This window comes from Mustela nivalis, assembly GCF_964662115.1.
Source record: "Mustela nivalis genome assembly, chromosome: 3".
In the NCBI taxonomy this organism is placed as follows: domain Eukaryota; kingdom Metazoa; phylum Chordata; class Mammalia; order Carnivora; family Mustelidae; genus Mustela; species Mustela nivalis.
Window position 1 is genome coordinate 153,876,454 of NC_139022.1, and position 23,852 is coordinate 153,900,305.

At 40.7% G+C, this 23,852-nt stretch overlaps 1 protein-coding gene across 2 annotated transcripts; it reads left to right on the forward strand.

Annotated features, from left to right (window-relative positions):
• Positions 1-1,998: 1,998 nt before the first annotated feature.
• AMACR (alpha-methylacyl-CoA racemase) lies at positions 1,999-23,208 on the forward strand (the record flags this gene model as incomplete). 2 transcript variants are annotated; one of them, XM_082724467.1, is made up of 5 exons in its annotated part: positions 1,999-2,361; positions 4,442-4,585; positions 5,726-5,886; positions 8,112-8,298; positions 19,748-23,208. In XM_082724467.1, exons 1-5 carry the CDS (start codon positions 2,115-2,117, stop codon positions 20,155-20,157), a joined length of 1,149 nt encoding a protein of 382 aa, XP_082580593.1. In that variant the 5' UTR covers positions 1,999-2,114. The 2 variants fall into 2 exon arrangements, with proteins under 2 accessions (XP_082580593.1, XP_082580594.1); XM_082724468.1 differs by lacking the exons at positions 5,726-5,886; positions 19,748-23,208 and having other exon boundaries at positions 2,002-2,361; positions 8,112-8,302.
• Positions 23,209-23,852: the final 644 nt, after the last annotated feature.

A 23,852-nucleotide genomic window follows, 5' to 3' on the forward strand; every position in this document is an offset into this window, starting at 1 on the left:
CAATAGATATAATAGACTGTGGACCATATATCAAAATCATGGGAGTGCGTGGGTGTGTTGGTGGAGTGAGCACCAGCAAAGAAATGTAAATTTGGGTAGGAGGGAAGGGTAAAGGAGACTTTAGCTATGGAAGATGTTAAAAAGCAGCTGGCCTGTGATCTATATACTCCCTTTAGTACATGGATGACTTGAGGAATAAAGAAAAAGGCAGGTGACTCTCCTTGTCAGTTGTACCTTTTGTACCTATTTACCTTGGGTAAATAGATGAATAGTATCTGCTAGAAGGAAGAGGACTCATCTATTTGATGCATTTAACAGATAGCCCTTTACTTATGCTAATTAAACCCCAAAGCTAAGAAGTATGGTTCCAGAGCTAAGTAACTGCCTGGGACGTAAAATGAAGTCTGTTAGGTACCTGAGAAACTCATTAGAGACCTAAACTATAGTCATGGGTCAGACGGTATATTATTTTGCTAGGGCTATAACAAAACATCCTGACTGCCCCCATCCCCAACCCTCTTAATAGTTGTATTAGTTTGCTCAGGCTTCCATAATAAGGTACTACAGGCCGGGCAGCTTAAACAACAGAAAGCCATTTTCTCTCAGTTCTAGAGGCTAAAGGTACAAAATCAAGGTATCTGAAAGTTTGGTTTCATATGAAGCTTTTTTCCTTAACTGGAGGATAGCCACCTTCTTCTGTGTCCTCACATGGCCAGCCCTCTCTCCTTGCTTTCTGTATCCTAATCTTTTCTCATAAAGACACCAGCTGTATTAATTAGGGCCAACCCATAGAACTTCATTTAACTTTAGTTACCTCTTCATAAGCTCTGGTCACATTCTGAGATACTGAGAGGTAGGACTTCAATATATGAATTTTGAAGGGACATATTTCAGTCTGTAACAGGGGGTATGTGTCCAATGTAGGAAAGAAGGGCCATGTAAGATTTTCCAGACCTCTGATTTGACTGAGCCTTTCCATGGCCTGTATCTTCGAACCTATTAGTAAAACTTGATGCTGGGTAATATCTCTGACTCATGTGAATCTGATCCTGGTTGTTAGCCTAAGCTATATGTATACTGTTTATTTTTTAGGAACAGTAGTCTGGAAGCAAATAATGAAAAAATATTGTGTCATTCTGGACATTCTGGAATGTCTTCTTCATCATTCTTTGCAATTTTCTCTTTAAGTTGTTTTTTTTTTTTTTTTTTTTTTTAGATTTTATTTATTTATTTGAGAGAGAGACAGTGAGAGAGAACATGAGAGGCGAGAAGGTCAGAGAGAGAAGCAGACTCCCCATAGAGCTGGGAGCCTGATGCTGGACTCGATCTTGGGGATTCCAGGATTGTGACCTGAGCCGAAGGCAGTTGTCTAACCAACTGAGCCACCCAGGAGCCCTTTAAGTTTTTTAAACTAAAAATAAAACAAAGAAGGGGGTAAGGAAGCTTATGTCTAAACAGAGGTAGGAACACGGGCTAAAGAGGGACAAAGAGGTGCTATATTAATAAAACAAGAAGGCCGTTAGACTGCTGTGGTTCCAGTGCGCTAGCAGCCGACTAAACAAACCAAAATCTAATCCTGTAAAGGCCTCAAAGTTATAAAGTTGGAACCTAAGGACAACCCATCACAAACAACCAAGCAGACTTTAATCTATTGCTAACTAATCATTTACTTGCTTTTCTCTATAAAAGCCTCTCTCCAGGTCCTGTTGGTAGAATGCTCCTAATCACTTCCTTTTTGGCTTTTTTGGTGCTGGTTAATTAGTACAGATATTTTGTTCCAAAAACAAACAAACAAACAAACAAACAAACTTTTTGTTTGTTTGTTTGTTTTTTAAACAACCTTCAATTTAACAGAGTCTAGGCGGAGAGGGAGGCAAGAAACCATCCTGTCTCAGTTAGGTGGCAAGCAACGCCTCAAAGGCAAGGAGCCAAGGCGAACGGAAAGCGCCCATTGAACTGGGCCAGGAGCGGGGGCGGAATCCGCCCAATGCGCAGACTCCAAGCCAGGGCCCCGCGCAAGCGCAAGAGGGAGGGACTCCCGGGAGCACAAGCCTGTCCGGCGGTCAGGGCTAGATGTGGGTTCGGACACTTCTGCACTTGGAGACGCGGGAGCCATGGCGCTGCACGGCATCTCGGTGCTAGAGCTGGCCGGCCTGGCCCCGGGCCCGTACTGCGGTATGGTCCTGGCGGACTTCGGGGCGCAGGTGGTGCGTGTGGACCGGCTGGGTGCCCGCGGGGACTTGAGCTTCTTGTCCCGGGGCAAGCGCTCCCTGGCAGTGGACCTGAAGCGGCCGCAGGGGGCGGCTGTGCTGCGGCGCCTGTGCGCCCGGACGGATGTGGTGCTGGAGCCCTTCCGCCACGGTGAGCCCCGGGCGCCCCCGCAGCGCCGCTGGGGGACCACACGCGGGAGGGTCCCCGCCGAAGGGAGGAGCCGGGCCGGGCCGTTAGACAGGGTGCGCCCGCTACACTCCTTTCCTGGTCCCACACGCACCCGTCCCTGTCAGCGTCTTTCTAGATCTTTCTGTCGCGTTTGCTATTGTTGACCATTCGCCCGTACTTGGAATCCTAGATACCGCAGTTGCGCTGCTCTCCTTATACCCATTCCCGGCTCCTTCCCAAATTCCTGATTTTTCTAATCGCCTCTTTGCATTCGCCTTTCTTTATTATTTGAGCGAATCCAATGAGAATCCAACGAAAGCCAGAGATTCCCCACCTGGATAACTGCAGATAGGTACATAGTCGTTTTTCTACAGTTTGGGGGTTTGGTGTACCCTCTAAAAGCCATCCTCAGACCCAGCCTAACACTGGTAAATCCTGGCATTCCCGTTCCCAGGTTCGGCTGCAGATCGATTTAGTTTACACTCTGACCCCTGGAGCCACCTTATCTATTCCGAGACCGTTTTCGCCTTTTATAAGCAGATGATGACCAAATATATAACTGTACCTCCTCCCCCTTCCTTGAGAGCCACCGACCGACCGCTGAACTACACAAGCTCTGCCCATCTTAGCTGGCTGTCTCCCAGGCATGGCAACTTCCACAAATCCCAAAACAAGCCCATTATCTTATCTCCTAAAATAGCATCTCCTCTTCCCATATTATTTATCTCAGTAAATGGAACCAGTAAGCCACCCAGGTGCCTGAATCATAAGCCTGCACTCCAGCCGTGACTCCAAATACTCACTCATTTGCTTACAGTTATCAGGAATCCAGACATCCTTCCTCCTTGCTCTCACTCTGGCTTTCCATACTTGCTGTAGCTTCCTTCACACTGTTACAACAGCCTTTTCAAAGCTGATGTCTGGGTCTAGCACCACTTGGATCCATTCTCCCATAGCTGCTGGGGTAAACTTGCTCAAGTACTAAACCAAAGCTTTGCCTGGTGTATAGCAGGAAGTCAGAAAATGTTTGGTGGATTGAATGCCTGTGGGGCACCAGACATATTAAAGGTGTTCACTCATTTATCCTCACAGCAGATTGGAGGATTATAATAATTTAATAATTAGGATTGTATCACAATTTAATAATGCCCTGTTTAAAGGTGGAGGCACAACATGGTTGATTCCAGGGTCTTAGAATTAGGGGGAAAATCAAGCCCTGAATACAGGCATAGCTGCTGGGTGAGAGAATTGTGGCTGGTGTTTGTTTAAGCATAGGACTAGAGTTTTTTGTTTTTTTGGAAATTTACATAGCTTTAGGAAGACAAAGACAAGAAAATTATTATATAATCTTTATTATCTTTAGTCCCAGGAGATTTAAAGTGCCAGTTATCTGAATTTTGTGCAAATATGGTACTTATAAGAACTCTTAGATGCTATTTTAGCAATCTTTCCATGGATATTTGCTGAGCCTTTTGTGAAGGTACCCATGCTAGGTACTGTATGTAGAGGCTCGAGGAAACAGATCAGGCATGAATCTTACCAGAGGATTCTAAGCTGATACCAAAGGCGATGGAATATCTACACACATAAGCACAGCATGAGGTAGAAGGTGGTGGGCAATGACAAAGGTACAGAAAAAGAAAAGATCCTGAAAGGAATAGCCATTTTTGAAAGTGTATTTTTGACCAAATAAAGCTCCAGGGTAACTGTTCCTAGAGAACAGACCATTTCTAATAAATGACTAAGGAGAGGATTTGGGGAGCTATAAAGGCACTGACCCAAGGAATGAAAGGCATACTATGGGGACTGAAGGAACTTGGATTTGCCTGAAGGGAAAGAAGGAAGGGCTGGAGGAACAAAGTATTCTGGGGCAGACGTCATTCATTCCAGAAATAGTGGCCTCACTCTTTATGTCCCTAATTATTGGAAACATGCTAAAACCCACAACAAACGTTATTAGTATGACTTGGAAGAGTGCTGTTTCTTATTTGCCGCAGTGATGGGATTATATGCTCAGTTTCATCCTCTTTTAAAAAACAATCACTGTTACTTTCCTCTTAAGGTGTCATGGAGAAACTCCAGCTAGGCCCAGAGGTTCTGCGGAAGGAGAATCCAAAGCTTATCTATGCCAGATTGAGTGGATTTGGTCAGTCTGGAAGATTCTCTAGAGTGGCAGGCCATGACATCAACTATTTGGCTTTGTCAGGTACATCCAGAAAATAATTTCTCTGTGCTTTTTATTTTGGTCCCAGTCAAGATGGACAGTTAGACTAATTACAAAGAATTTTCAAAGATTTGCAGATTTGAATATTAATGAAAATATTAATGAAAATCGATAAGGGAACCGTGGTCGCTCAAAAAGGGTGGGTTTGGCTGGCTCTGTCAGTGGAACATGCAACTCTTGATCTCAGGGTTGTGAGTTTAAGCCGCACTTTGCCCATGGAACCTAGTTAAAATAAAAAAGGAGGGGTTGGTTTGTCCTGGAACAGTTATTCTCAATCCCTTTCTCCTTGTCTTCACACATTTGAGGAATAATAAACCCTTGCTAGTAACATTTACTTACCGCATTTGTATAATCAATTCTCAGTCAAGCCCCTACTAGGAAGTAAAGAGACCTGATGGTCCTATAGTTTGAAAATGCTCATATTGTTTAATCCCGATTCCCCTTTCCTTCCAACTTCATTGAGAATTATTGCCTGAGTCACTATTTTAGACTTTACTGAATACCTGTAGTTTTCAGGTCGTATTATCACTTTATTAGAATTTTTACCTATGATATTGAGTCTTAGAATGACCCAACCCTTGGATTCTAAGAAAGTGTGTGTTTTTGAGATTTGAGTCTCAAATATCGTATGAGAACAAATTGAAAGATTGAGGAAAAGAGTGAGGATAGAATTGTTTTTTCTAGCTATTTTAAAATGTAGTCACTTTTATTTTTCTTGTGTTTATTTTCTTGTGTCTCTTTCTAATAAGAATGGCAGTGGATTACCATGTTGTATAATTGATGAACTAAATTGGTAACAGTAATTAATGATAATAATTTTTTCCCTGAAACTCAGTGAGTAAAAACTGAGTAATGAAATTCTGAAAGCATTCGTTGGAATAAAGTTTTAGAGAAGAAAAAAAAAGGTGAAAAACAAAACAAGGAGCCTTGTTGGGGAGGAAAGCCTGTTTATAGATATGCTGAATAAGTTTAGATTTGGAAAAGCATTATGTACTAGTATTCACTATGTCGGCAGCTAGAGAGACTGGTTATTAGTCTTAAGGTGTTCATGTATTTATTTAAAAGAGACATTAAAATTATAGGTACTGTTCCCTGATTTTTTTTTTTTTTTAAATAATGTAGGTGTCCTGTCAAAAATTGGCCGAAGTGGTGAGAATCCATTTCCCCCACTGAATCTACTGGCTGACTTTGGCGGTGGTGGCCTCATGTGCACACTGGGCATCCTCTTGGCTCTATTTGAACGCACGCGCTCTGGCAAAGGTCAGGTCATTGACCTAAGCATGGTAAGTGTTAATTAGGGGAAGTGATGAACCTCCCTGTTGTTCCCAAGTCTGATGGGCAGCTGCCTCAGATTCTTTTCTGGATAGGACAAGAGAGAGGTGGGATTCAAAATTGGAAACCATATTACCAAGAACATCCTTTTCTTGAAAATAGCTTCATATCCTTTACATGTGTCAGAATGTCATCAATGATTATCTGTTTGTGGAATCAATTCTCTGAACTTTTCATGGCTCATCTGATTCCTATGTTGGCTTCAGCAATTTTCCCCATTTTCAAGCAATCTTCATGTGAAACTGGGCTCCAGAAGGCTCCCTTAGCAGATAGATAGAGAAGATTCTTACGGGCGCTAAAGTAAAATGGGCCAGTCTAGATCTTCCTTCTATGTTTTTGGGGGAGACTCTGATATTATGAGGCTTTGCATTTTTTCACTGCCCTGCCTTGAGCACAGGCCTTGTGTTACGCAGAGCACTTCCCCCTGCAGTTTCTCCTCATCCTCAAATCAGCAGTTTCGCTTGGAATACATTATTTTAAAGAGGAGGAAACTGAAGCATGGAAACTTGTCCAAGTTATCACAGCACCTTGGAAGGAGCCCAGTCCAGCACCCCTATAGTTTTGCATTTGGGCAGGTCTTTGGAGGGAGAATGGAGATGGATGAGGAAGACAAGACTGGGGGCAGAGAGGCAGTTCCTGGGTGGTTGCTGAGAGAGATGTGGGAGCACTAAAGTCGTTGGTGATAGAATGGGTCTGGGTTTAAGGGCTATTTATCTCTGAGATGTAAAATTGCCAGGATTTGATGATGCATCAGCAGTGAGGGGAGAGGGAGGAGTCAAGACTGACTCCCCTATTTCTATTTTTCTTTTTGAGATTTATTTATTTAGAGAGCATGTATGTGTGTGCATTTGAGTGAGAGGAGGGGCAAAGGGAGAGGGAGAGAGAATCCTCAAGCAGGCTCCCCACTGAGCAGGAATCCTGAGGGTTCCATTCCAGGACCCTGAGATCACGACCCAAGCTGAAATCAGGACTTGGCCACTTAACCAACTGAGCCCTGTAGGTGTCCTGACTCCCCTGTTTCTGGCGTGGGTGACCGGGTGAGGTTTTACGTAGATGTATATTCATGTGTGTATGCGTATGTGTCATTATATGTGGTGTTTCATTCTATGTGTGTGTCTGTATATGTACATGTACATGTGTATATATAGATACGGGGACTCTCTAAAATCTATGTAACCGTGTTTCAAAAGAAGCACCTTAGGCCACCTATACAAAATACACTATTTGGTATGTCAGATGTCAGAGCCATAAATTGAAGTGTGCATGAGATTTAAAGTTAAAAAGGAAAAGGGGATATATCCAGAGATATATTTCACATTTGTTTCACAGCCAGTAACTGAGGAATTCCATAGGCCCACTCCATTCCAACTCTTTAAGACAAGGATGCTTTGATGGCCTTCTTACTGGGGGCCTAGAATCATTAGGATCACAAAGTCAAAAGTAGAGGGAAGTAGTTTTCTTTGGATAGCCCCATGCATCTAGCCTGTCACCATTACACCTGAGAATATGACTCTGTTACTGTTACTTCAGGACTCAGCGGGAAATGGGCAATCCTCAACTAGTTGTCTGGACTCAAAAGACCCATATATCTGCCACTCATATTGTTGTGTTTATTTTGTAACTTTCTAGTGATTGTTAAAATTAAAATATATTAAGTGCTCAAATACAGTTTTGTTGGGCTTGGAGTCAAACTAAAATAAGCTAAATTTAATTGTAATATGATTTACCTTTATAATGTGATATTCTTCATATATTGACATATATGTGTTTATAGGTATTGAGATCAAAAATAGATTTTTTAAAAACCTTTTTGCTTTATTTTTAACTATTTATCTTAGTAGTTTTAAACATATATAATTAAAGGGAGAATATATAATGAACTTCCAGGTGCCCTCCCTTGACATAAAAAATTGTCAACATTTGGCAGTTTTATTTGAAGGAGAGAACAAAAGTAGTTCCTTCTAAGTCTTTTCTGAAAAATATCTTCTGACCTGAATAGTGGAGAAACCCTGTATCATAAACTTGTTCTAACATACTTTCATGAAATATCAAAGAGTTTTGGTTAATTACTAAGAAACATTTTTATACCAATGTTTTAAAAAATCTAAGTGGGAGTTAATCATGCTTTTATAGTTTAAGTATTGGATTCATATTGTATCCTGTTTCTTCTTCAAAGGTGGAAGGAAGCGCATACCTGAGTTCTTTTCTGTGGAACTCTCAAAAAACAGGACTGTGGGAACAGCCTCGAGGACAGAACTTACTAGATGGTGGAGCACCTTTCTACACAACTTACAAGACAGCAGATGGGGGGTTCATGGCTGTTGGAGCATTAGAGCCCAAGTTCTACAAGCTGCTGATCAAAGGTAAGTAACTATCATGTGCCTCCCCCATCGCCCCTCTATTTTGGAGCCTTTTGAAGTTCATTATGTCTTTATTATGTAGCTACCTTACAATTTACCTCATTGTAACCATCATTATATTATGGGGCATTTCCCTTGTGTTTTATAGGTAATTTGGCAAGTCTATAAAACAGCTCAGAGTTTTAAAAAACAGTCCATTTTGTGGAAGTTCAATTTTTTATCACATTTCATGATCAGTAGTATTGGGTATATATACTGCCCTTGTGTGCCCACGTCTTATTCTTCCTTAGAATTGACCTGCTGGTTCTACCAGTTCTTACTCCTTGACAGATGTCACCTCTAGTCTTTCCCAGTGTCAGGGGTCACCAGAGTACAGGGTGACTTTGGTGAATAAGATATTATCGGAATATGTTATTATCACTTGATGCTTCTGCAGTATACCTTTCTTGCAGATTCTTGTCTTTTTTGCACGTGGCCACAAGTTAACAGGAAATATTTGAGATTTCTTCTTCCCTAATTAAATAATTGGATTGATGTTATTTTGTTCTTGTAACATGTTTGAATTTAAAGTTTTCTTTACAGATACCTGAGTATCTAAGAAGTTTTAGAGCATATAATGTAGTAGTGTGACAAGCTGGTCATGGCGCATCTGTCTTTTCAACTTCCAAGTGTGGAGTTGTGTTGTTACGTTTGGTAGCTTTTGGGATGGAATACTACCTACAGTTATTTGCATATAGCTGAAATTGTCTTTTGCAAGCATCGGAAAGCATTTTCTGATCAACCATATTAACTTCACTGACTTAAATATAGTTGGAGAAATGAAGAACAGAATGGTTTCTCTAGATAATAAAAGCCTTTCTGTTCAGAAATTAAACTAAGAATGGAAGATCTTAATTCAGAATTCAGGTCAGAACAACGCTACAGGAGGGGCTGAATGGTGGGAACAATAGTGCCACCTCCGTGGTGCAGGGCCTTGGAAGCAGCAGGGACAGAGCACAGTGGCGTCTGTACCTGATGTAAACCTTGTGTGTTCATGCACTGTCTGTAGAGGATTTAAATATAATACTGAAAATGACTAAACTTCATTCAGCTTTTTGTTATCATCATTCACAGGCAATTCTAAATGACAATGATAAAGTATATTCATTGAAAAAGATTTTGAGTTCTAATCAATTGCTACAGATACTGTTGAGTTCTAATAACATGTAAGCTTGTTAGCACATTTGTATTACTTATCCTTTAGTAAATATTACATAGGAGTTATTCAGAGAACTTCCAATTTTGTAGTCTCACTCCGATGTTCTCTTGTAAAATTTTTATAGTTTCCGCATTCACATTTAGGCCTCTGTTACATGATGAGTTAATTTTCGAGCTAAGGGTCCATCTTCATTGTTTTGCATATAGCTATCCAGTTTTCCCAGCACTTTTTGTCAAAAGGACTGTTCTTTTTCCATTGAATGGTTTTGGCATCCTTGTTGAAAATCAGTTGACCACAAGTGTAAGGGTTTATTTTGGACTCTCAATTCTGTTCCATTGATGTACATGTCTCTCCTTATGTTAGCACCACACTGTGTTGATCACTGTAGCTTTGTAGTAAGTTTGAAATTAGAAAGTGTGAGTTTTCCAGTTTTATTCTTTTTCAAGATTGTTTTGGCTATTCAGGGTCCCAATATACAGAGAAAGGAGGGAAAAAAAAAAGCTAGAATTTTGTGCACCACCACACAAGGGCCTAGCACCCTCCAACTTCCAATAGAGCTAAGGGAGCAGGTTTTTATTTTTTCCCACAGATCACAGTGGTGTTGATTCCATCAAGATTTTGTTGAGACAGAAAGGGATAAAAATAAATTTGGAACAGAAAGGGATAGACATTCTTTTCCCAAAGTATTCTGCTCCAGATATTTCTCCCCAAAATAAGTTGAGAACCATGGTATAAAAGGAAAGAAAAGAGACTTCAAAAAAACAGGACAAATGAGCATAAGAGTAGGGGGCGGGAAAAAGACTGTAAATTGCTTCCAGAGACTAGAGAGAATTAAAAAAGGAAGGTTAGAATCCATCAGTATTCCTAAATTAAAATTTAAAAAAATTTTTTTTAAATAGAAATGCAAAAGAAAAACACAGGTGTTTTTATCAAAAAGTTCAGGGTAGAAGGTTATTATGGAATTTGATGTACTGGACATCTCACTGTGATGGTAAATAGGTTAAAAAATTATCTATATAAAAAAAAAAATGAACCAGAATAGTGGGAACGAGTTAAAAATAAAAGTTGTCCTATGAAGTAGTGGTGGTTGTTCTCTTGTAGACTTTTTTTGTTTTTTCCCCTTTCCTGGTTGGTTTTCTGGGGGAAGGGATTGCCACGTGGGTTTTCAGTCAATGATGTTCCCTGAGTTAAGTCCTCCTGTCCCCCTCAAGGGGGTGGGCTCTGAGGAAACCGGTTTTTTCAGGCTTTTGTTCTCTGGAGGTTTTTTATGTTTGTTCACTTTTTTTTTCTCTCGCCTTGACCGCTTTTGATGGTTATTGTAGGTTTAGAGGAAAGCAAACTGCACCCTGACCTCCCTCTCAGAGAGAAGCCTCAGTCTGGTCTCCTGTGGGTGCTGCAGAGCCCATATAAATTCCCCCTTGGCCTCTAGCAGAGCAGGTTCCAAGTCGCGGTCCCTGGGGACACAGGATCTTCTGCTTGTACCCAAAACCACAGCAGCGGTGGCTGTCTGGGTAACTCCAGACCGCCAGAGAGATTCCAAGCAGCGATCACACACTGAGATTTTCCTGCTGGCCCGGGAGTGCCTGGTCTTTCTGGGTCTAAGAGCGACGGGCTTGCGTGCACCTCTCTCAGGGGAGGGTGTGGGGCGCACAGGCATCTCAGGCTCTGGTAGAATGGCGCAGGTCTAAGAGCGCCAGGCTGGGCCTTCACGCACCTCTCTCAGGGGAGGGTGAGGGGCGTGCACATCTGAGCTGTTAGCACGGCTCAGCATTCTGCCATCTGGCGAGGCTCCCAGCCCCTCACAGGAGCCGGACCCCATGTGTTCTCGGGCGCGCTGGTGGGTCAGGGACCAAGACCAGGGAAGGCTCTCCTGGGTTCGGGGACTTAAGCCCCTCTTTCTAACCACCCCGATACACACAATTCACCCCCCACCACGATCCTTTGCTCTTTTTGAATGCTTTCAACCAGTCTCCAAGTTAATGCTGGTTCCCAGACACAGGGCACTCTCGTGTTAGGGGTATTACTTTCCAGTAGGTCGCCTCTGGTGGCTCCCAGAGGTGGCTCCCCTTCTGTTTATCTTCCAATATCTGTCCGATGTTCCCACTCTGCTTTACCTGCCCACTGGCATCTTCTGCCCCTGTAGAGATCCAGACGTGTATAATTCTGATCTCAGGCTGATTTCATGGGTGATCGGAGTTCTTTGGTAGGTAATCAGCTCACTTTAGGGTACAGGTTGGAACGGGGCCTTCTGCTTCTTGTCTCCCCCATCAGTATTCCATTAGTCATCTTCTGTTTCATCACCTCTCCTTCCTCTCCCTCATTCTCCTTCATCTCCATCCTCATCTCCTTTTCATCAGTACCTTCCATACCTTCTTCGTCGTCTTCTTCATCTTCTCCTTCCCTTTCTTCATCATCTGTATCAGGAACCAAGTAGTCCTGTCGTGGATTTGGCGCAACACCATCTCTGAGGACCTCTCCTAACTCATCTGCGTCAGAATGGTCCGTAGCCAGCTGAAGAAGCTAGGCCTCTGGTTCCTCAGGCTGTCCCTTCCTGCTGGCTTTAGTCTACGTTTGACTTCAACATTTCACCAAATCCTTTCCAGATTTCCACTTGATTTCAGTGGACTTCGACAGTGGAGCACTACTCTCATTCGTGTGAAATTATTTTGAGAGAACTTTATTTTCAAAGTAAGGATTTTCATCAAAATACTATTCTATTCTGTAACCCGATTTAGTATCTTCAAATTCTGCCACTTCAACTCTTGTCAGATAACGTGACACCTCCTCCCCGAGCAGTGCAGACCCTTGTAGATGGTTGACAAATGTTCTCACCCCCAAATTTGGGATTTTGGCAGTCGGTTCTGACCTCTTTGGTAGGGTTTGTTACGGTCCTGTTCTGCTTTCAAAATCTCCTCTCTGCCTTGTTCATTAAGTATGTTTTATCTTTTTTATTTTATTTTATGATTTTATTTATTTATTTGACACAGAGAGAGAGATCACAAGTAGGCAGAGAGGCAGGCAGAGAGAGACGGAGAGGGAAGCAGGCTCCCTGCTGAGCTGAGAGCCCGATGAGGGGCTCGATCCCAGGACCCTGAGATCATGACCTGAGATCATGACCGAGGGCAGAGGCTTTAACCCACTGAGCCACCCAGGCGCCCAGTGTGTTTTATCTTGTATTTCATCACCATGTTTGAGTGCTTGCTCTTGTTTCTCTCCCTTCAGCAAGTGCTGAGTTGTCATCATCTCCCTCTGGCTTGAGGGCGGGAGGCCATCTTGGTTTCTTTGTTTGAGGCAGGAGTGAACACTGGTGTTCAGGGCCAGACTGTGAGGAAAGTCCAGGAAACAAGGGCAGAGGCATGTGTGGAAGAAGCTCCAGTTTCTCCATGTGCTGCTCTTCCTGATTGTGTCCTACAGATCTCCGAAGTTCTGTTTGTTTTTCTTTTCTTTTTTCTTTCTGCTCCTCGGACTGGCTAAGCGGTTCATGTCTCTTTGAGCTCACTGATTCTCTCTCCTGCTAGTTCATGTCTGTTGTTGAGTCCCTCTCATGAAGTTCGCATTTTATTGTACTCTTCAATTCCACAATTTCTTTGTTTTTTTTCAAGATTTTATTTATTTATTTGTCAGAGAGAGATAGAGAGATCACGAGCAGTGGGGAGGGGTAGAGGGAGAAGCAAGCTCCCCTGCTAATAGTGAGCCCGATCCGATATGGGACTCAATCCCTGGACCCTGGGATCATGACCTGAGCTGAAGGCAGATGCTTAACCAATTTTTATTTGGTTGATTTTTCAATAATTTCTGCCTCTTTATTGATATTCTCTTTGATTAGACATCATTCTCAAACTTTCTTTTAATTTTTCAGACATGGTTTCCTTCAGTGATTTGAACATATTTTATTTATTTATTTATTATATTATTTTTTTCAGTTCCAAGATTCATTTTTTGGGTGCCACACCCAGTGCTCCATGCAGTACGTGCCCTCCTTAATACCCACCACCAGGCTCACCCAACCCCCCACATTCCTCCCCTCCAAAACCCTCAGCTGGTTTCTCAGAGTCCACAGTCTCTCATGCTTTGTCCCCCTTTCTGATTTACCCGAATTCACTCTTCCTTTCCTTCTCCTAAAGTTGGGTATTCATCCTTTCTGATGGCTGCATAATATTCCACTGTATATATGGACCATATCTTCTTTATCCAGTCATCTGCTGAAGGGCATCTTGGCTCTTTCCACAGTTTGGTGATTGTGGCCATTGCTGCTATGAATATTGGGATACAGATGGCCCTTCTTTTCACTATATCTGTATCTTTGGAATAAATACACAGTAGAATAATACCTCTTCTCCTGAAGCTGTTTCAGAAAATAGAAACAGAAGGAAAACTTCCAGACTCTTTCTGTGAAGCCAGCACTACCTTGATCCCCAAACTAGGCAAAGATCCTATCAAAAAGGAGAATTTCAGACCAAAATCCCTGCTGAATATGGATGCCAAGATTCTCAACAAGATCCTAGCTAATAGGATGCAACAGCACATTAAATAGATTATCCACCATGACCAGGTGGGATTCATCCCTGGGTTACAAGGATGGTTCAACATTCACAAATCAGTCAATGTGATAGAACAAATCAATAAGAGAAGAGAGAAGAACCACATGGCCCTCTCAATTGATGCAGAAAAAGCACTTGACAAAATACAGCATCCTTTCCTGTATAAAACTCTTCAGAGTATAGGGATAGAGGGAACATTCCTCAACTTCATAAAATCTATCTATGCAAAACCCACAATGAAGGGGTAGGGAGAGGGTGGTGGGGTTATGGACATTGCAGAGGTGCTATGTGCTATGCTGAGTGCTGTGAAGTGTGTAAACCCGGCGATTCATGGACCTGTACCCCTGGGGCTAATAATACATATATGTTAATGAAAAATCAAAAATTAAAAACACCACAACGAGTATCATTTTCAATGGGGGAAAAACTGACAGCCTTCCCATTGAGATCAGGAACATGACAAGGATGCCCACTCTCACCACTGTTGTTCAACATAGTACTAAAAGTCCTACCAACAACAATCGGACAACAAAAAGAATTAAAAGGTTTTCAGATTGGCAAAGAAGAAGTCAACTCTCTCTCTTCACAGATGACATGATACTTTACATGGAAAACCCAAAAGACTCCACCCCCAAACTACTAGAACTCATACAGCAATTCAGTAATGTGACAGGATACAAAATCAATGTACAGAAATCAGTTGCTTTCTTATACACTAACAGTGAAAATATAGAAAGGGAAATTAGAGAACAGATTCTATTTACCTTAGCACCAAGAACCATAAGATACCTTGGAATAAACCTAACCAAAGAAGTAAAGGATCTATACTCGAGGAACTACAGAACACTCGTGAAAGAAATTGAAGAAGACACAAAAAGATGGAAAAGCATTCCATGCTCCTGGATTGGAAGTGTAAATATTGTTAAAATGTCTATACTTTTCAGAGCAGTCTATACTTTCCATGCCATCCTGATCAAAATTCCACCAGCATTTTTCAATGAGCCAGAACACACAATCCTAAAATTTGTATGGAACCAGAAGAGACCCCGAATCACTAAGGAAATGTTGAAAAAGAAAAACAAAGCTGGCGGCATCGTGTTACCTGACTTCAAGCTTTACTACAAAGCCGTGGCCACCAAGACAGCATGGTGTAGTGAACTGTCAAGCTGGCTGATTGATAGTCTTTTCCAGTAAGTCCAATATTTGGCTTTTTTGGGAACAGTTTCTGTTCACTGCTTTTTGTCTTGCATATGTGTCATATTTTCTTTCTTCTTTGGATGCTCCATAAATTTAGTTGTAACTTGATATTCTAAGTAATGCAATGTGGCAGCTGTGGACATTAGGTCTCACCTTCCCTTCCCCTCTCCCCAGTCCTGGGTTTGTTGTTTCCACTATTTGTTTATTTAATGACTTTCCTGGACTAAATCTGTATTCTTTGGTACATGAAGCTACTGAAGCCTGTTCAGTTAGCTTGGTGATCAGGTAATGATTGGATAGGGATATCCTTAAATGCTTTGAACCAATTAATTTCCCATCTTTTTCTGAGGTGCTCTGTGCCTTCGCGTTTTACTTATATGGGGACTCAGGGTTGCCAGAAGTGAAACACTAGGATCTTCTCAGATCTTTCCTGGGCATGCTCACAGCCCTACACATGTGCTTTCTAAATTCTCAGGAATGTGTTGGAACATCTCAAAGCCCCTCATGTATATCCTATTCCCCACTTTTGTTTGTCAGCTTCTTAGTCCCAACAGGGGACACCTCAGATAGCTGATACTAAACAGCTGCATCTGATTTTTTTGACATGTGTCAAAAATGTTCTGGAAATAGGGCATTGTGAGCTCTAAGTCAGATCAATTGAAGACAAGCCCTGAGAAGGGAACCTTTCAGGGAGCTGCTAGACAAACGGCAGTTCTCTGGGGATGGGTTTTGGGGGAAGCTCTCAACTCCATTTCTTCTTACCATGACTGTTAGTGAATACAGCACTATGGCTAAAAGCCTTTTGGTTTTGGTGGCTGCCCCTGAGCTGGGGAGAGAGAGGGATGAAATTTGTGCAAGTTACAGCACTGCAAGTCTCACTGATCTTACTGAGATGCAGTTGTTTTTCTTGAATAAATGCTCTTTGGATTATTGTAAACTTTTAATTTCCAGAGTTATGAAAAGGCTCATTCTGACCATTTGGGCCAAGGTTCTTGCTGCTTTTATGCAAGATCAGGTTTTTGAAGGTTCTGACTGCCATTCCAGAAGTTACCTTCTCTCCTTAGTATATCTTGTTGTTATCTTAAAACGTATGTGTTTGGTATGATCATTTCTAACATGCACACTCCACCACAATGAGTAAGTTTTTCTGGAAATACTGAAAATGAAATGAGATGTTTTTCTAGCAGGCTAATTGTTCCAGCCCTTCATCTTCTGACCACGTTCTAGATTTTCTAAGTCTAAATTCTATAACCACCCTCATTTTTTTTATAGCCTCTTCTCTTTGCATCCACAGCCTTTTATGGTATCCTTAACCTGCTCTCTCCCTGCAGAGTTCACTAGAGATCCTTAGTTGATAGGTAGGTTTCTGGTTCAGGCTGACTTAGCATGTTAAATCAGCTTTGGCTAATCTACACAGGCCATGTAAAAATGCCTCAGCATTTTCTTTCTTTTACAGTATTTATTTACAAAAATAGTACTTTTACTAATCACATATATATTACTTCTCTCTCAGGTCTAACTGGACAAATGGCCACATCTATAATGATTTTTTTAGGTAGTATTAATTATATACCTCATTTATTTTACCTTATATTTGAGATCTTCGAGACTTCAGTTGAACTCCTCAGTATCTGAACATAAATACACAAGGTTTTGGGAAGGTACAAATTCTATTGTAGTAGGACCCTGTCTTTCTGGGGCAAAGAAATCTGACAACTCCGAATTTTATGATATTTTGGGATAACAAGACTCTTGTAGTATAATCAGTAAGCAATAGAGAATTTTTAAAAATTTTAAAATTTCAAAATATTATTAAAAGGAAAGCAGACAACAAGAAGTTTTGTCAAAGTTGTGGGAGAAACTGAAGGCATGTGCCTTAGTGGTGGGAATGGAAAATTGTGCAGCTGCTATGGAAAGCTGTATGGCACTTCCTCAGAAACCTAAAGTGGAATTACTACAAATTTTATGCTATGAAAATTTTTAAAAATGAAAAATAATTCAAAATAATGCGTGTTTTAGAAAAAAGTGTGGTACAGAATTGGTCAATTAAGAAGTAAAGATTCTCCCTTGTCCTTTCACTTTGGGAAAGTTTGGGATGTGGCTTTCATGAACTTTTTCTATGTGAATATCAACACAATTGGTTTATTTATTTATAAATTATATTTATATATAGTATATAATTATGTAAATTTTTAGTTAGTAGCTATCTTGTTTTATTGAACAATATATTAAAGATGTCCTTTCTTGTCAATACAAAAAATTTGCCTCATGCTCTATGTAGCAGCCCTATGATAGTCTATGGTGTGCCTGTACTAAAATGTAACCACTTCTTAATTCAAGTTCATTTACATTATTCTGCAGTTTTGTATTGTAACACATTTTTTTTGTTTTTTATTAATAAACATTAATCTTTGTACATAAAACATTGCACAATCACAACACGGATTTTTGACTGCTTAATATTTGCCAAATATTATGTCATAGAGCAGTAAAGTTTATGACACATACTTAAAATAGTAAGTATTTTGTATAATTGCCTGTGGTTATGTATATGTGTACACACATATGTAAGGTAGCCTTTTGGAAATTAAAACAGTTGTCCCAAGTTTTAAATAGTGTCTGATTCTACAGACCAGTCCTTGAAACATCTTAAAATATGAGTAATTTATTGCGGGTTATGCTATAAAAACTAGCCATAATCTACAGTTGTACTTATGTGGTGGAATGGTTTTAGAGTTCCATACAGGAATATCAAGAGCACAGCAAACAACCTATCCTGAACCATTGGTGGCTAATCCTGGGGCCTTGATCAGGGTCATGGGCAGGATGGGAAACTGGGGGCTGAGAAAAAATGAGAAGACAGTGGAAGAGCTGGGGTGTCAGAGTTGGGGGGAGGAGCCGAGGTCTTTTGATTTCTAGTGTTTTTCTAGTGTACAGACCTTTGAGACCATTATTCTCAAATATAATGTCTGTTACAAAGAGAACATATTGGATCCAGTTTTATTTAGTGTTAGGATTCTGATCACATTCTGATTAAACAAACATTTAAAAAGCATGCAGATATGTTTCTAGCAATAGCTATGATCTATATCACTATTTTTGACTAACTGGTCATTTCATTTGTTTTTTAATCTCAGCGTTTTGGGGCAGTCAGGAAAAAGAAAGCTAAGTAAAAGACATCCTTAGAAACTTTTTTTTTTTTTTTTTTTGGTAGATTACAGTGGTAAACCTGCAGTTTTGGTTCCATATTTATGCTGGTATTTGAGTGGGACAAGTGACTACAGAGAAAAATTTATTTGTATATCCCACAGGTGACTTTTACAACTGTCCAGAACTATATGAGTTCTCCTTTTTTCCTTTTATACCTCAGAACCCTAAGAATTGCCTGCAGTATCCATGTCTTCTTACCTCTTGAAGGATTTTCATCTTCAGAGCAGTTTACAATTAGTCATTGTTCTTCTACATGATAGGGAAGGGAAGGATGATGAAAGTGACAAGTATTAGATTAACTTGACTAAACTTATACAAAATAACATGCATAAGAAGGAGGGCCTTTCATTATTATTCCACTCTCACCATCTACATTTACAAACCCTCTTGCATGAGAGAGTAAAAATGACATTCACACCAAATCCTAGTAAAGAGGCCTTGGGTATAATTTGATCAGCCTTGGAGTTCAGGTGCATCTGGGGGGCTGGTGCTTTAGTCTATAGAGGAGGCACAGATCAGGTCATGGGCCCAGAAGCCATCCTTTCTGTTAAATCCTGAGCTGTATGTTTTCATCTTCTCTGTACCATGTCTTGATGGGCCCTTCAAGGTCTCCTTCGTGCCTGACACACAAGTCTATGTGCCCCACTCATGAACTGGCTGGGTGATCACTTTCTGTCTGTTCTGTAGGAACAGTTTGTTGCATGTGTCTTTGGTTACCTTACAAATCCTTTGTTTCTAGCTCACAGCAGTGTTCTAAAAGGTTAATGAGTCAAACATCACTGTCCTACTACAAGCTTTTTTATTGGACCAAAATAGAGGTGAATATTACATATAAAATTGCAATTTTGAATTTAATCATTTATCTTTAGGTTTCTTAAAAAATGGGATTATCATGTGTAAAGTTGTTTAAATTTTACCTTTCATAGGGTTTGGGTATACTATATAAAATATGGGGTTATTTGAATTCAGTATGACAGATAATAACATCATGAGGAAATTTCTTATTAAAAACTTAGGGAAAAAAACCAACTTCTGGAAACTAGACCTTTACAAATAGACTACTTCTGATGAAATATAAATAATAAAATCTTGTCTGTGGGAAGTCTCTTTGGAGTCCTGCTAGCTACTTACCTCTAGACATTGTCTCTAGCTTCAAGCTGAGTTTGAATCTCCTCCCTTGACCCAGCTGAGAAACTTACAGAACATCCTGTTAGGGACAGTATGGTAAGGTCAAAATGCATTTCTCACTGATTATAATAACTCCACCCAAAGCTTAATAATGTAAGAAATTGTGTTTTTATCTCAGGACTTGGGCTAAAGTCTGATGACCTTCCTCATCAGATGAGCATGAGTGATTGGCCAGAAATGAAGAAGAGATTTGCAGATATATTTGCAAAGAAGACAAAGGCAGAGTGGTGTCAGATCTTCGACGGCACAGATGCATGTGTGACCCCAGTTCTGACGTTTGAAGAGGTTGCCCACCACCATCATAACAAAGAACGGGGCTCGTTTCTCACTGATGGGGAGCAGGGTGTGAGTCCCCGCCCTGCACCGCTGCTGTCAGACACCCCAGCTGTCCCTTCAGCCAGAAGGGATCCTTTTGTAGGAGAACATACTGAAGAGATACTTCGAGAATTTGGGTTCAGCCAGGAAGAGATCAATCAGCTTACCTTAGATAAAATTATTGAAAGTAATAAGCCAAGAGCTAATCTCTAAGTTTCAGGCCTCCTGTGAATTGAATTTGAGTATTCAATTTGAATGAATTTGAATTTGAATATTACATGTTCAATATAGAATAATACATAAAATTCTAAGTATGGAAACATGAAGGAACAGTGGATCAATTGTTCTAATCAAGAAACAAGACTGATTACTGATTGAATTTTGAAAATGGTTAACATCATAGCTTTTGATTTAGGAATGTTTTCAGTTTACCACTATTAAATGGTAACAGTTTTTCTGCCTTTCAGTTTGATAGATTATGTTTTTAATATTGAAATGTTAATTGGGTACCTGAGTGGCTCGGTCAAGCATCTGCATTTGGCTCAGGTCATGATCTCAAGGTCCTGGGGTCAAGCCCCGCCCACATCAGGCTCTCTGCTCAGCAGGGAGTCTGCTTCTTCCTCTCTCTGTGGGCACACATGCCTACACGTGCACACTCACGCGCATGTGCGTGCTCTCTCCCTCAGCTCATTCTCTCTTGCTTTTTCTCAAATAAAATCTTTTAAAAAAATTAAAATGTTAACAATGTACCTTAAATGAATAAATATAATGCTTTTTATTAAATAAAGCCTTTTCTCTCCTAAAGTTTAATTATGCTTTTAAGTTTGTGAAAAGCTTTTAAGAAAGTCCTTTAAATAGCCCTTAAAAACCATTTTGTGGCTCATTGAAATAACTTTGTCTCTACTATTTACCAAAATGAAGTCCTTAGATAGAAAAGTCTAATCCTCTTTATGTGATAAGAAAATCATTCAACCAGTCTCTTTGAATTGGAATTTTAGAAAATGTTCTTGAGATTTCTTTCTTATAATCCCCACTCTTCATCTATACCACCATACTGAGAGTCTGGCTCCTCTGTGTGGCTGCCTCTTAGCATCTCCCACCCATGTCTCTTTCTCAGTAAATTATCATCCATTTGGAAGTCCTAGACTCTTCCTCCTCTTACCAGTCTCCAGCCTCCATTCCCATCATGTCTGCCTCTGCCCCAGTAGACCCATGACTTATCCCTCAGTTCACCGTCAGGCCCCCTGCCCAACTGTCACCTTAAGGAGCACCCTTACCTGACCCCTCCCTAGAATGGCAGCCACTTCATCATTCATTCTCTCCTCACCCATTTTGTTTTCCTTCATGTCACGTATCATTAATGACATTATACTGAATAGCCCCAGCCCTCTTAACCAACTGCCTCTTAACCAAGGCACCCTAGAATGAAAGCTTTATGAAGGACTTTGTGGGTTTTGGTCACTGCTGAATACCCAGTTCCAAGAACAGCAACTAGCCCATAGTGGAAACTTCGTAAAGCTTTAATAAAGAAGTACATCTCAATAGTCAAGTGCTGTCAGTTCCATCTTCATAGCTCTGGAACAGTCCTTTCTGCCCAAAACCCTTTGTGCCTTCATTCAGGTTCCTGTTATCTCTGCCTTGGCCTGCTCAGCTTGCCTTCCTGACTTCTGACCTCCAGTATGACTGCCTTCATTTTTTTGGTTTTATCATGTTTACTGGTAATCTTTATCCTACCAAACTGGTCTTTCAGTCTTTCAATGGTCCTCTCTTTTTCTTGTATAACAAAATGTAAACCCATTTATATAGCATATCAACTCTTTATTTATAACAAGACTTCTCCCTAGCTGTCTAGTCCCACCCGTACTCCCTGCTCCCCAGAACTTTACAAGGCACTGCCTTAAGTTCATAATTATGTGGCGCTCTCTCTTGCTTCCATTCCTTTCCAAATTCTAAAGTGTTAAAGCAGCACTAACAATACTCCTAGTCCCTTTTGCTCCATGTTCCTGATTTAGCAAACTGAGACCTGGTTGAAACACAGCCTTCTTTGTGAAACTTCCTGTGTTTCTTGGCCCTAGGGCAGTTTCATACAGTGGTTGTGAAATTTGGAGTCAAAAAAGTCTTGGGTTCAAATATCAATCAATCACTCTGGTGTCTAAGACAAGGCCCACTATGTGCCTGGAACATCCTAGGTGCTCAGTAATTTTTAGTTCTATTCTTAGGGGCCCTTTCTATGTTTTCGTTGCACTTAATACATTTATCCAAAGGTAGTCATTGCTTATAATGTAGTTTACATAACTCTTCATGAGTCATAAGCTCCTAGAGTAGTTGCTTTAGCACACAGAATAATCATCTGGAGATACTGTTAAAATGTAGATTTCTAGGCCCACCCCTAGAGATTCTCATGCACTATGTCTAGGGCTAGACCCATGAATCTGCAATTTTGCCAAGCTTCAAGCTGATTATCATACTGCTGGTTCAAAGCCCACACTTTGAGTGGCACTGTCCTAATGGATATGAACCAAGTCTTTTTCCCTTTGTTACTATCATAATAGGTGCTCAAAAAATATCTGCTGAAGGGCTGATGAGGGGAAGAATAAAAGCTAGTTGGCAAAAATCTGTAAATAAATAGATGTGTTAGCTCAAAATATTGATTTCTGTAGTTAATTGACTTCATATCAAATGTTTGAAAAATTGTTTTCTGTAGAGTATAAACTTTTAAAAAATACACGTATATAAATAAAGTTAATGATCGTTTTTTTAAAAGATTTTATTTATTTGAGAGAGAGAGAGAATGAGAGATAGTATGAGAGGGGGGAGGATCAGAGAGAGAGAGAAGCAGACTCCCCGCTGAGCAGGGAGCCTGAAGCAGGACTCCAGAATCATGACCTGAGCTGAAGGTAGCTGCTTAGCCAACTGAGCCACCCAGGCACCCAATAACAGCTTTTGTTAGTGACCCATACTTTGCTTCTGAAGAGTCTAAGACCTTGTGCAGAAAATGCTACACTTTCTCTTTTGTTGATCTTTTGACAAAGTATAGGCAAGGGGGCAGGCGAGAAGAACGTAGGAGGCTATAAGAAGAATGGAGGGGAAGCAGGAAATTGAAGATGGCAAATTCTAATGAAGGACAGATTATATTCTTGAATACATAGAAATTTTATTCTTGAATGTATAGTTTGATATACACTGATTTGCACTTTTCTCTTGATCCTACAATGTAGGAAGTGATACAAACTGTCTGGTGATAAATAAATACCATGGAACAAGGTGACTGGCTGCATCCAGGCTTCTTTGTATTCACATCACTCCTCCAAGCACATTCTTGACTTCATTTACAATTACATTTCACTTTATAAGCTGCAAAATACTCTCCCCTATGTCACATCAGGATGCCTTCAGCTGGCAGTAACAATATCCAAAATATGAAATGTTTTGGCTCACATACCTCGAATCCAGAAGGATTTTAGAGTTGCCCGAATCCGGTCACCCAGACCCTACTTCCCTACATTCTTTTGGCTCTGCCAACTTGCCAACCTCCTTATGTTCACTTTATCCTCAGCCTGGTAACAAGTTCTAGATGTCATACCATACACAAGGACATCCAGAAGAAGAGATGGTCTCAGAAACCATCAGCAAATCTTGTCTTGTGTCTCTTTTGATGGTCAGTCCTACTCCAGTCTTTATCAGAGAAGGTAGGGTTGTCCTTAGATAAAACCAGCCTGCTCTTGGACCTCCCCTGGACTCAGCTAGCTGGAAGCACGTGGGTGTATGAGGAAGGGGTAGATTCTGAAATCTAATCCAGGTCCCATCAGGATGAAAAGAGTGGAGAAAGGATGTTGGGTAGACAGGCCAAAACATTCATTATATATAGTATCCCAGTCTCTGTTCAACAATCACAGGGGTAGCTGGAG